Source organism: Emys orbicularis, chromosome 10 (genome assembly GCF_028017835.1).
Source record: "Emys orbicularis isolate rEmyOrb1 chromosome 10, rEmyOrb1.hap1, whole genome shotgun sequence".
Taxonomy (NCBI): domain Eukaryota; kingdom Metazoa; phylum Chordata; order Testudines; family Emydidae; genus Emys; species Emys orbicularis.
In genome coordinates, this window is record NC_088692.1 from 35,352,891 (window position 1) to 35,366,653 (window position 13,763).

Genomic DNA, 13,763 nt, shown 5'->3' on the forward strand with positions numbered 1-13,763 from the left:
GCAAGGCCTCACGGACCATCCCCAGCTCTGGCTGCCCACCTGGGCCGAGGAAGAGCCGGGCGCCAGCTGCCGCTCCTCTCTCTGTCCATCTTCCAGGAGACAGCAGAGTGCCCTGGGCATGGCAGCTGCCTCGCGCCCGGCTCCAGGCTGCACCCGCCTAGCCAAACGCCCGCCCCCCCACCCCCTGAGCGGCCACTCGCACTTACCCAGAATGCTCTGCAGGGACTTCGGACTGGGACTGGGGCTGGTGGTGGAGAGAGATGGGGCTGAGCTGGAGGGAGAGCTCAGGGAGCTGGGGGGAGACGAGAGGCCGCTGCCCTCCTGGGGGAAGAATAGACCCCACAGGGAGTCAGGGGATTAAACAGCCCGGCCAAAGCCCCTGCCTTCCACCCAAAGCAGCCAGGCAGGGAACCAGACAGTGGTCAGGTGCCAACCCATGGGGGATGGGAGCTGCAGCTCCTGGGAGTCATCAGGGGATGGGGGTTAGCTGGGAGAATCTGATGCTGGGGTAGAATAGCCAGGGGCTGCTGATTGGATTGGAGAGTGTTGGCAGAGCTGGGGGCAGGGCTGGCAGAGCCGGGGACAGTGCTGGCAGAGTCAGGGGCAGGTCAGGATTGGAAGGCATTGGCAGAGATGGGGGGCAGGGCTGGCAGAGATGGGGGCAGGTTGGGATTGGAGCGTGTTGGCAGAGCTGGGGGGCAGGGCTGGCAGAGATGGGGGCCAGGTTGGGATTGGAGGGTGTTGGCAGAGGTGGGGGGCAGGGCTGGCAGAGATGGGGGCCAGGTTGGGATTGGAGGGTGTTGGCAGAGGTGGGGGGCAGGGCTGGCAGAGATGGGGGCAGGTTGGGATTGGAGGGTGTTGGCAGAGCTGGGAGGCAGGTTGGGATTGGAGGGTGTTGGCAGATGTGGGGGGCAGGATTGGCAGAGTTGGGGGCGGAAGGACTGGCAGAGCTGAGGGGCAGGTTTGGATTGGAAGGCATTGGCAGAAGTGGAGGGCAGGGCTGGCAGAGGTGCGGGTCAGGTCGGGATTGGAGTGTGTTGACAGAGCTGGGGGGCAGGGCTGGAGAGCTGGGGGCAGGTCGGGATTGGAGGGTGTTGGCAGGGTTGGGGGGCAGGGCCGGCAGAGCTGGGGGGCAGGTCGGGATTGGAAGGCATTGGCAGAGGTGGGGGGCAGGGCTGGCAGAGCTGGGGGGCTGCTGGTCGGGATCAAAGGGGCAGCGTGTGGGGTTATAGCGCTCAGACACTGGCAAGGGTGTGGGATCCAGGCCTGCCCCCGCCCTCCACAAGCCTTTCACCTCACACGACACTAATGCCCCCCCCCCAACCCTTTCCGTGGCCGTTTGTCACAGTCCTGGCCCCGCCCTCACTCCTGTGCCACCCTGCACACCCCCACCCAGGTTCTGGGGTGACTGCCCCACGCGCCCCAGGCCAGGTGTGCCCCACGCCCCAGTGCACGCTGGGAGCTTGGCAGCGCCCCAGCAATGTGTCAGTGTGTGGGACCCCGAGGCAGCCCCTGCCCTGTGGGCTGGCAGCTCCAGCCAGGCCCGGCACTCACGCTCCTGTCCACGTCCCCAGAGCGGGCGGCGGGCTGCTGGGCAGCGGGTGGCGCAGGCTCCTCATGCTGGGCAGGGGGACACAGGCAGGAGGTGAAGGTCTCCCGGGGCCTGCGGGCGGGGTTCAGGCTCATCTTCTCCACCTGACGGGCAGCAGCAGAGGGTCACTGCCCAGCACCGTGGCTGCCACCCCAACCCCCCATCACCCCCAGGGGGCTCTCTGAAGCCTGCAGAGGGTGGCGCTCTCCAGAATGGTCACTCCGGCGGGGCAGGACCCCCAGCCTGCTCTACATGGGGGGGTTCCCAGAGCTGCCACCCCCAGCTCAGCGATGGTGGGAATGGACAAGGCGCTGGCTCCAAAACGCCACATCACGGAGACCTGCCCTGGCGGTGACCAGCCTCATCAGCGAATGCCACGGTAGCACTGGGTAGCACAGTAGCCTCACACCCTCGCCACCAACAGGGGTGGGGGGGCTCACACCAATGCCACCAATGGGGGGCCTCACCCCAAGCACCAACGGGGGGCCCCTTGTACACTGGTACCAATGGGGGGGCCTCACACCACTGGCACCAACGGGGGGGGCTAACGCCCTTGGCACCAACAGGGGAGGCCTCGCACCACCGGCACCAACCGGGGGATTTATACCACTGGCACCAATGGGAGGGCCTCACGCAACCAGCACCAATGGGGAGGCTTATATCACCAGCACCAATGGGGGGGCTCGCACCCTTGGCACCATTGGAGGGGAAGGGCACCCCGGCACCAATGGGGGTAGCAATGGAGAGAAGCTGTAGAAGGCCCTCTCCTTAGGCACCCCAGGTCTCCGACGGCCAAGTCAGCAGCTGGGTGGGTACCTGCTTGTTGTCCCCTGCCCACCAGCCCTGCGCTGACACCGCAGGGACGGGCCCAGTGGAGTCCGGGAACAGATCTTCGTGGAACTCCTGCAAGGACTGGAAGAGACACAGGCTGTAAGTAGCGCTGAACGACCATATGCCAGGGAAGGGCTGGCATGATCCTGCCCCCTGGCAGGACCATCGCTGTGAGCATAAACCTCACTGGGGAAAGGGGGTGCAGGGTAAGACTCAATCCTGCTCTTCAGTAGCCAGGGCAGCTGGCCGCACCTCCCCCTGAGGTTCGTGGGGGACCTGCTGAGCCATGTGCTTCTGGGAGCGAAGGGACAGAGCACGGCTCAGAACCAGGCTCAGAACGGTTAACATCATCCTTCGGACTCAGGCCGGCCCGGTGGCACGGGGCTGCCAAATATCCGTGCCCAGGGCCGCCCTGGCTCCCCCCGCGCCGGCTCACCTTGCGGGGCACCGTGTAGCTGATGGGAACAATGAAGCTGTCCGTCAGCTGCAGGACTCTGAGCACCTCGCAGGACATGACGTCCAGTGCCCGCTTTGGCACCAGGGCGGCGCCCTTGGCCTTGCCCTCTGTCAGACACTGGGTCACTAGCGGGAAATGGAGACACGGTGTGAGCAGGGCTGCGTTGCCCATCGCCTGGAGGGGACTGGAGAGGCCGGGCAGCCTGCGGGACTATCAGTGGGTATTTACTGGCGTTAGAGCCATCTGGGGTGAGGACACGGACCCCAGCCCTGCCAGACCCCAGTCAGGCACAGGCCTTCCCATTACGTACCCGCTCCAGCCCCGCTGAATTTGGCCCTTGGGCACTGCGGCTGGTCATGCTCTCAAACCCAGCATGGCCTTGCAGGCTTGTCGCTCACTTGACATCCGTGCCCAGCGCAGTTACAGACCAAGCTCCCCGATCAGCCATCCCGGGGCACGGGCAGGAGCCCTCTCCACACCAGGTTGCAAGGCCTTGTTTCAATTGCCAAAGCCTCAGGCAGGGCAGCGCTCAGCACATAGGCCAATCTACTCGGCCCTGTGGGCACTACCCCTGCCAGCCACCACCCCACGCTGGCCTTTCAGGCATTCATACAGGGCCGGCGCAACCCATTAGGCGACCTAGGCGGTCACCTAGGGCACTACAATTTGGGGGGCAGCAACCGCGGCGGTATTTCGGCGGTGGGACCTTCCGTTGCCTCTGTGGGGGGCGGCATTTTGGGGCGGGACCTTCCGCCGCCTAGGGCGGCAGAAAAGCTGGCAGCGCTCCTGCATTCATAGCTGCTTTTCGTGTGGCTCGGCCAGTGGCACAAGGAGGAGCCAGCATCACTGCACCAGCCCACGCCACGTGCACCACGGGAAGCCCCGGACATGCTGACCCGACGAAACCAGGCAGCAGGTGTGGGGGCAATCAGGGTGCCTCAGGGCCAGTTTAGCACACAGGCGGCCAGGGCGAGAACTCTTGAGTGGTCCCAGAGTTTTCCCCATCCCAGGCCAACCCCCTGGGGCCCCTCATACTGCGGCTAGGTGATCCCCTTGCCGCTGGCTGGCGCGATTCACTGCGCTGCCATACGTGGCCCCTGACACCTGGGGACCTGCTGGCTGTCCCCCCGCCCCAGGTCCAATTCTCCTAGGACCTTGTATCCAGGGCAGCCCCTCCAGGGGTCGGGGTCCCCTGCTCCCCCAGCGTGACACTGTGTGCCCTGCAGGCTGCACAGCCGCTCCGTTAGCAGGCCTTCTCCCACCCCAAGCTGGCCCCATGGACAAGGGCTCGGCTGTGTTGCCCGGCCATTCCCAGCGCACACCACACAGGGGGTCCCACTGAGCAGCCCCCTGCCTGTGGCGCTCACGGTGACCGACTGAATGCATCGGCCAGGCATACCGTGGGGGTGTGGCATAGCACTGTGCCCTGTGTCAGGGACTGCCCTGGCATGGGTTGGGCTGCCAGCTGGCCTGGGCTCTCACCCATTCCCTGTCACCAGGCTCAGCCCTTAGACTATACACAGCTCACAGCATCCTGGGATGTCCCGCGGGCACTCACCAGCTGGTTATTGGAGCACTGCTCAGGCGGACTGAGCCCACTGGCTAATATCAGAGGGTCCCTTGGGGGGGAGGGGCAGTCAGGGGGACCCCAATACCCAGGCCTCCCCCCAAAGAAGTGGGCAGCTTCCCATCTGCCATGTCAGCCCTTCCCACGGCCTGAGAACAGTGCCCGGGGCCGGGCACCCCAGGTCCATGGGGCTTGGGAAGGGAAGTGCGGGGCGGCCACCAGATGGATACTCACCCTGTGTCAGGGCTGGCAGCGAGGGGCACACTTCAAAGCAGTAGAGGAGATTTTCACCCTGAAACAGAGACAAGATGGCAGGGCCAGAATGGCCGCACAGGCCCTGGGCAGGCACAATGGGCTGCCCCCGCCCGGGCTCGGCACCGCTGCAGCCAACTCTCGCCTGGACACGCCGGCCGCCATGGGGGCTTCAGAGACAGTGAAATTCTGCCGCCTCCACCCCAGGGATGGAGCGAGACCCCTCGCCTGGGGACACCCCCTAAGGGGACAGGGCAGTGATACCCCCCAATGGAGTGGACTAGCAGTGCACCCAACCTCACCTAAGGGAGAGCAGAGGGGTCTAGAACAAGGGGTCCCTGCTCAGCTGAACCCCACCACGGGAACTAGGGGGAAACCATGCTCCTGGCCCAAATGCTTTGGGGTGAGAGACCCAGGGCCCCCAAGGACAGCCCCGGCCCCCCAGTGACAACAGCTGCAGCATGGTCCCCCTGCTCTCCCAGCACTCACCTTTCCAGCCACCACCAAGAGCCCGGTGTCGGGGTCCAAGAGTGGGATCGCTGCCCTGAAAGACAAAGGGGCCTGGTGAGGGGAACTGCTCAGAGCCAGGCCTATGGATCAGCCACGCCGCTGCCGGCACTCACAGAGGGGCCCCAGCCCCGCACACACTGACAGCGCCAGCTAGCAGGTCGCCACGGGCAATGCCAGCAGAACCCTGGGCTTCTCAATCGGTCTGTGGGACGGCTCCCCAGTAGGGAGCGGCTCCGGGGCATGTTTCCCAGCAGGGTGCAGCACCAGTGCAGCACCCCGGTTTTTCCCTCAGGCCCAGGCCAGCCGAGTGACCACCCACAGGTACAGGGACATGGCCAGACGCTAGCCCTCCCCACAGGGGGCTTTCCCTGAGGGAGCCGGGGGCAGCCCGGGGGGTTCAGGAGCTGAGGGCCGGGCTGACAGCCTTTGCCCGAGTTGGAAATGGACAAAAATGCACTGAAGCCGAAAAGCTTCGAGCAAGCTCCTTATATGGAGATTGAGCTGCCGGACACAGCAGCCGGCTGCAGCCGGGGGCGCTGAGTGCGCCTGAGGGATGCGGGAAAGGAAAGGGAGAGGCAGATAAAGCTCTTCAAAGGGCCTCAGCACTCCAGCCTGCTCAGTGACCAGCTCCCAGCGACCATCCCAGCGAGGCCCAGTCCCAGCCCGGCGCCCGGACCGTCCCAACGGGGCCCAGTCCCAGCCCGGTACCCAGACAGTCCCAGCAGGGCTGTGTCACAACCCGGCACCCGGACCGTCCCAGTGGGGCCCAGTTAAAGCTCGGCGCCCGGGCCATCCCCACAGGGACCAGAAGTTACTGAAAGAACGCTCCCCATGCTGCCCTGCAGCCCACCACTCCTCCAGCCTTGGGTCCCCTCCATGGCTCTGCCAATGCCCCTGATTCCTAACCCTAACCCTAACCCTGCCCCTCACTGCTAATCCAGCCCCAGGTCCTACCCACATCCACAGCTGTGCCGATGCCCCTCAGTTGCCAGGGTGGCGTGCAGCAGACTAAGACTGGTGTTATGGCCGATATAGCAGCTGGTGTTAAAAGTGCAGCAACCACTTTTTTCCTCGGCGGCAAGATTTCTTTGAAAACATTTACGCGCCAGGCCAAAACCAGCCGGCCGTATTTCCCAGGTGTCACGGAGTGTGGGGGAACTCAGGGCCCTGCACCCCCGGCTTCCTGCGATTCACCATGACTCTTAGTCAGCCAGTAAAGCAGAAGGTTTATTTAGATGACAGGGACACAGTCCAAGACAGGTCTTGCAGGCACAGACAACAGGATACCCCTCAGTTAGGTCCATCTTGGGGTCCTCGGGCACCCCAGCCCCCCTTGGGAGGTCAGAGCCCTCTCTGCCTCCCAGCCACCTCACCAGCCAGCTTCTGAGACTCTGCCTTCAGCGACCCCTCCCACAGCCTTTGTTCAGTTTCCCGGGCAAAGGTGTCACCTGGCCTCTCACTCCTTCCTGGGTTCTCATGTTACGTGCTCAGGTATTCTCCGTTGGTCAGTCTCCCATCCCCCCATTGCAGACTATCCTAGCCACACTCCCCTGTCAGCATTCACAGACCACATTAAGAACAGTCCTAGTTCATCACACCAGGATGCTGACATCAGTGCTGCCATGACATCGCCCCCTGCAGGACTTGGGGGAAGGAGCTGGGTGTGTGCCAGAGTCCCCATAACTAAGAATCACAGAGTAACGGACTCCACGGGCCTGAGAGGGGTGCCAGGCTGTGCCCTGGCCAGCTGCCCTGGCCTGCCTATTCCTGAAGCTGTGGTGAGAGGCCAACTTCCCCGTCTCAGCCTTGTGCCCTGAGCAATGTGCAGCACCATCCTGGGGGCACCACCTCTCCCCAGCAGTTATCAGATGCTGCCAGGAAGGAGGAATGGTAATTGCCCCCATTTGCGCTGGCATCACCGGTCAGCCAGCCCCCCCAGACACCAGATCTCTGAGGGCGATGCTGGCGCTCGCCCTGCCAGCGTTCCCTGCAGTCTATTACCCAGGGCGCTGGCACTCCAATCCCACCATCTCACAGACTTCATCAGGCTGTGCCACAGCAGCTCCCCCACCATGTCCAGCACCTCACAGGGAGCTTCCGGAGACATGTCCTGCACATCACCCCTCGTTGCACAGCGCAGCTTGGGCATCGCCCCAGAAAGCCCCTCTCCCTGCTCCAGCCTGGGTGCCCACTCTTCAGACCCCCCCTGGTAGCTACGGGCATGTCGCCCAGCTGCCCACTGGCACAGCAATGGCAGAAACAGCATATGGGCGCCAAGGGCCCTTGGTGCCGGGTGCCCTCCCTGCCCCCTGGCAATGGTGGTGGGGGTGCTCACCCTGCCTGGGTCAGGCTGCGGTGGAGCCACATTGGCATTTGTCTGGACAGGAGGGATTTCAGGGTCAATCCCCTCCCGCCGTGTGACTGCTTCTCCTCCACCTGTCTGCCATGCCTGCTCCGGAGTGACCCCCCCCGTACTCTAGAGCTGCTCTGCCCCCTCTCCCCCCCCACAGAGCTCCAGCTGCAGGGGCTGGGCAGGGTGGGGCTTTGCCTGCTCCAGAGTTCTGGGGAGCCCCAGATGGCATGATGCTCACCCAGGCGAGACTCTGGCTCCCAGGGAGAGCAGCTGGTCCCTGTTGGTGGACAAGGGCGCACTCTCCACTCCCACACCCCCTGTGGTGGCAGACCCACCTGCACATACCCCCAGCTGGAGGAGAGCCCCATCACTCTCTGGGGCTCAGACTGAAGACAGGGAGGTAGGGTGGCGTGCCCCCCCCCCCCCGCCAGCCTGGGCCCCACCTCCTAAGGCAAGTGTGATGTTATTGACATGAACTGTAACCGTATAGATCATTGTTGCAACCACTGTTATATATTTGCAGCAAATATTGTACAAAGGTTATAGAGTAAGGTGTCTATGAGAAGGTTATGATTTGCTGGATATGATTATGCTATCTGTATGCATGTATCATGTGGCTATAAACTCCATCTTGTTGCTGTGGTGTTGCACAGGAGAACAAAGGGGTTTCCGCCCACAAGAGAAAGAATATAAAAGGCCCTGGAAACCCCTCCATTTTGTCTTCAATCCTGCTTCTTACCTCTAGAGGAAGTTTGCTACAAACTGAAGCTCTGAACAAAGGACTGAATGACCCATCCAAGCTGTGGATGTACTTCAGAGACTTGATTTGAACCTGCAGTTTATTCCATCACTGCTACAAGCCTGAACCAAGAACGTTGCCATTACCGTATGTAATTGATTCCATTTAGCCAATTTTAGCTCTCATCTATATTTTATTCTTTTTATGAATAAACCTTTAGATTTTAGATTCTAAAGGATTGGCAACAGTGTGATTTATGGGTAAGATCTTACTGGTCTATTGACCTGGGTCTGGGACTTGGCCCTTTGGGATCGGGAGAACCTTTTTGTCTTTTACTGGGGTATTGGTTTTCATAACCATTCACCCCCATAAGGAGCGGTGCTGGTGGTGATACTGGAAAACTGGAGTGTTTGAGGGAATTGCTTGTATGAGTTCTGGTTAGTCAGTGGGGTAAAACCGAAGTCCTCTCTGTTTGGCTGGTTTGGTGTGCAAAGGACCCCCAGCCTTGGGCTGTGACTGCCCTGCTCTAAGCAATTTGTCCTGAATTGATACTCTCAGTAGTGTCCTGCCAGAGGCCACATTGTTACAGTGGCGTAGTCGGGCTTGGATAAACATTACCACAGGTTAATTGGGTTTTTGGATCAGAACCACATGCTTGTCAAAATTTAAATTTGATATTGGAGAGTTTAAGGGTTAAAAATCAGTTACAGTGAGTGACCCATGATCAAGATCCTGACAGAAAAAGTCTGGAAGAATTGTGCTTACAGAGAGGGTTGTATTTTAAACTAAAGGACCCAGAGCAGGAACTGAAAAATCTGTTAATTGCCAGTGATAAGGAAGCAGACTCAACAAAAATGCTTGCAGTGAGAAGCCAGCAGCTAGAACTTGAACAAAAGCAAAAAGTAGATGATATGGAAGGAGAAGTTACTGAAAGAGAACACCTGTGTTTTGAACAGGAACAAAAAATGGCATACATTCGATTGCAGGAACTAGAAGCTAAGGCAAAAGTGGACAGACTTGAGCTCCAGCTCATGAGAATAAGGAACAACAGGAACTGTATCATACTGAAAAACCAGTCCCTCTCAACAACAAAGATGGGGATAGAATCTATCCAGTTTGTAACAATGTTGGTATGTTGTTTGACTCTAAACAGTTGTCTGTGTGTAACCAAATTTACCCCAACGCTGGCACCTTTTATGTAAATGCTTTTACTGTGAGCTCGGGTGAAGGGAACACCATAACTTGTGTAGAGAATGTAAAAGTCAATGGTAAAAGCTGTTTAAGGCAAATTACAGATTCTAACATCACTCTTGTTAAAGCAGATCTTGTCAAAGAGGAAGATTATTTACTAAATAAGAGTGTGAATACTGTCATCCTCTGAGCTTACTGTAAGTGTGCCTTTAGCCAGAATCCATCTTGAATGGAATGGTGTTAAACATGAAGTTATAGCTGGTGTAAGAAAGTTATTGCCTAAGGATCTTTTGATTGGGGATGATATTAAAGCTTTGTTCAGTCAGGTTGACATAAACCAGTTACAGGAAAGAAATAATCCTGAACCTGTGTCTATTAAGGGCAAGGATTTGCCTATGGAGGGTTTCTCCAAATGTTCATCTGAGAAAGATGGCTGTTTGTCTGTGCAAAGAAGCAATGCATATGTGGAAAACATTTCTGAGTGTCTGTCTAGTATCTCAGAAGTGAATCTGGCATTAGATTAGGCTCAGGAAGATGTTTCTCTAGAGCAAATTAAAATTGGTGATCAGGTTAAAGCCCTAACTAAAGAAGGAAGGGGGACATTCTTGGTGAGTGATAAATTGCTGGCTAGTAAAGGTTGGGAAAGTAAACCTGACCCAGGTAAAAGTGATGTGCTTAAAGTAGCTCAGTGTAATAAGACACTATTTGTGGAAAACAGCAGTTTACCTGGTAAGGAAGCTGCCCCACTCTCCCAGTATGTGTCTGTAACCAGCTCTGTGTGCTGGGACAAGGGAGAGGAAGGCAAGGAAAGTTTGGATGAGCCTAGGCAGCCTTGTGAGCTGATGGCTTTGTCTAATCAGTAGTACGGGAAGGCAAGGATAGTGGAAAATGAGTATCCTTATACCTTACCTGTTACCTATGTGGAGAATTGTGTCAGTGAAGGGAATGTACCTGTGTCTGTTAGGGGTATTGACTTGCCTATGGAGGGAGTTACCCCAGTCTCCAAGCAGTTGTCTGTGAACAGCCCTGTGTGCTGGGACAAGGGAAATGAGATCCCAAGCTGTGTGTCTGTAAAGGGGAAGATTTCTCCAGCTCTTCTTTGTCTGTGGAGCAGACAGAAGGTGCCTTTCAGCCTGTGATGGTTGAGGGTAGTGCAGTTGTCTCAGAGTTGGTTCTGGATTCAACTAAAGCCCAGGAAGGGAATGGTTCTAAGTTTGCATCTGCTGGGGAGAATGGCACTGTAACTAGGTTGCATCCAGTTAGTGTCCTAGAGACCAAACAATTCTGGTGCTTTTATTTTGCCTGTTGCTGTCTGATCAGGGTGATACCCTAGCTGGGGCACAAGGAAAGCATAAAGGTAATTTGACTGTGTTACCTACTAACACTTTGGAAACTTGTAGCAAAAAGGAAAAGATTCCTGAGCTTGTGTGTGGCAAAGGGGAGGAGAATGCTTCTAACCTTTTGTCTATGAAATCTAGCAGTTTGCCTAAAAGGGGATTGTGTAGGAATCCGCCTGATGGGCCAAAGGTGATCCTGGATGTAAGTGAAACTCAGGAGTTAGTAGTGGCTCAGCAGAGCAATGCTTCTGTGGAGCAAGGTAAAGGTGAATTGGTGCTTAAAAAGATTCCTGAAGAGAAAAATGTTCAGGGTAGTCTTTGCAAGCAGTTTGCTGCAACTGAAGGGTGTGGAAGTAATTTAATCAAGGAACTGAGGAAAGATTGGGTTACTGGTTTTTCAGAGCAGAACAGCCTTGTGACTGAACTCACAAGGATGCAGGGGAGAGCAGGCAAACTCTCACCCTTAGGTACTTTGAATTTGTTCAGTATCTCTTTAAAACAGAGTCCAGTCTCTAAGTTGCTGGTGGTGATAGATTCACAAGCAAGCATGCAGGAGAGCGTCTGTGTAGATGTTCAGAGCACAAAGGGTCTGCAGTTGGTGAACACACCTAGCCAGCAAAGGAATTCCTGTGAGCAGGAAATTTCAGTTTTCAACCTTCTAAGAAAAAGGTGTGGGGAGGAAAGAACCCAATCCTGCTGAAGGGAAGAATGAGTGTCCAGCCTTGAAATTGAAATTTAATGTGTTAATGCAAATTACCTAGCTCAGTGTTTTTCAACCACTGTTCCGCGGCACACTAGTGTGCCGCGAGATGTTGCCTGGTGTGCCGTGGGAAAAAAATATTAAACCATGCTTGAATGTCGGAACTGGTTACTAAAATTTTTGAATCCCACCACTGATGTTAAGGACTATAAATAGCTCAGAATATCAGCTTTGTGTTCAGCCAAACAGGCCCAGGTTGCGCACTGAATAAAGTATTTTATAATTTTTCATATTTCTGTTTACTTACTATTTCATAATAAAGTAATTATAAAATACTTTCTTTGTGTTTATTTGATTCCTATTCAAGAGAATTACTTTATATATAGTCAATATAGGCACAGAGTTAAATTTTTTAACATTTTCTAATGGTGGTGTGCCTCGTGATTTTTCTCATGAAACAAGTGTGCCTTTGCCCAAAAAAAGGTTGAAAAACACTGACCTAGCTGGCAGGAAGAAGAAAGACTTGCTAATAGTTGTTAGCAAAGAGAGCACACCCAATCAGCCAGTGGATTCTGTTAAGCAAGAGAAATCTGGGTTTGATCCTACAGGACAAGGAGAAAAAAGAACTTAATTTTGCAAAGGGAAGCCACAGGGTAACCCTAAAAGGCCCAAACCCCAATGGTATTGAGCCAAAGGTGTGGCATGACAAACATGATTGTAAATGGACACTTGCACTGGATTTGTTGTTATTGCTAATAGTAATTTTTTTAACTAATGTGTTGCTATTACCAAGAACTGTACAAATGTACAATGTGCCTAATCTTTTGGAAAAACCCTTGAACATGTTAAAAGCAAAGGGATACATAAGAACACACACAATGTTAAAAGGCCTTGTTATAGTGATGTTTCACAGTTAATGCCTGTAAACAGTATTGGAACTTTTCACAGGAGAAAAGACATTCCAGACCTGATGTGCTGTATGAAGAGGAAAACTGAGGCACACTACTATATTGCTTTCACAGCTAAATGCCAAGATTCCTGTACTATGGACAACATTAATATCTACATTGACTTGATATTAACTGGGTTCCAAACATTTGCCAGAGCTTGTATGGATAAAGTAGCTATGTTCTTCAGCTCTTGGCAAGATCACATGAGACATACAGGAACCATGCTGCAAGAGCAGATCCAATCCACTATTGTTCTAACCAAGTTTTACCTTGAGTTTGTAAAGAGATACAATCAGGTTATTGAACATGACTTGAATAAACCATTTCTGTTATACACCAATACTAGCTGTAGTAAGACAGAACCAAGGATGGGGAGTTCTTGGGATGCAGTCAATGATGTTTGTGTCATCCCTTCCTGCATCAATTTTGCATTGGCGGTGTGACGTTATTGACATGAACTGCAACTGTATAGATCATTGTTGCAACCACTGTTATATATTTGCAGCAAATATTGTACAAAGACTGTTGAGTGAGGTGTCTATGAGAAGGTTATGATTTGCTGGTTATGATTATGCTATCTGTATGCATGTATCATTTTTTATATTTGAAGTTATAAATATTGGCTATGTACTTGCATCTCAATGTGTTTGATTCTAAGTAGCACCAGTGAAGCATTTGGCCAGCTTATTGAGAAGGGACTCTTCAGATTAAGTGCCCAGTCAGGAAACATTTAACTGACAATGGACCTTGGGAGACTCCAATCCACATGAGAAGTCTTTCTGGGAATATTCAAGGTAGCACGTGAGCAAAGGCTGCTCTCCCTGTAAAGTCGTGCATGGACATGTGACTTGCCCATGTGGCTATAAACTCCATCTTGTTGCTGTGATTTTGCACAGAACAAAGGGGTTTCCGCCCACAAGAGAGAGAATATAAAAGGCCCTGGAAACCCCTCCATTTTGTCTTCAATCCTGCTTCTTACCTCTGGAGGAACTTTGCTACAAACTGAAGCTCTGAACAAAGGACTGAATGACCCATCCAAACTGTGGATGTACTCCAGAGACTTGATTTGAACCTGCAGTTTATTCCATCACTGCTACAAGCCTGAACCAAGAACGTTGCCATTACTGTATGTAATTGATTCCATTTAGCCAGTTTTAGCTCTCATCTATAATTCTTTCTTTTTATGAATAAACCTTTAGATTTTAGATTCTAAAGGATTGGCAACAGTGTGATTTGTGGGTAAGATCTTACTGGTCTATTGACCTGGGTCTGGGACTTGGCCCTT

The 13,763-nt window shown here is 54.6% G+C and overlaps 1 protein-coding gene across 1 annotated transcript in view; it reads right to left on the reverse strand.

Moving 5' to 3' along the window:
- CORO7 (coronin 7) overlaps positions 1-13,763 on the reverse strand; it is a 171,092-nt gene that overhangs the window by 15,787 nt on the left and 141,542 nt on the right. The window contains exons 11-16 of the mRNA XM_065412032.1: positions 5,188-5,242; positions 4,681-4,738; positions 2,859-3,004; positions 2,408-2,503; positions 1,555-1,695; positions 207-321 (exon numbers count right to left, since the gene is read on the reverse strand). Of these exons, the coding sequence (XP_065268104.1) occupies positions 207-321; positions 1,555-1,695; positions 2,408-2,503; positions 2,859-3,004; positions 4,681-4,738; positions 5,188-5,242 (611 nt within the window). The remainder of the gene's footprint in view (positions 1-206; positions 322-1,554; positions 1,696-2,407; positions 2,504-2,858; positions 3,005-4,680; positions 4,739-5,187; positions 5,243-13,763) is intronic.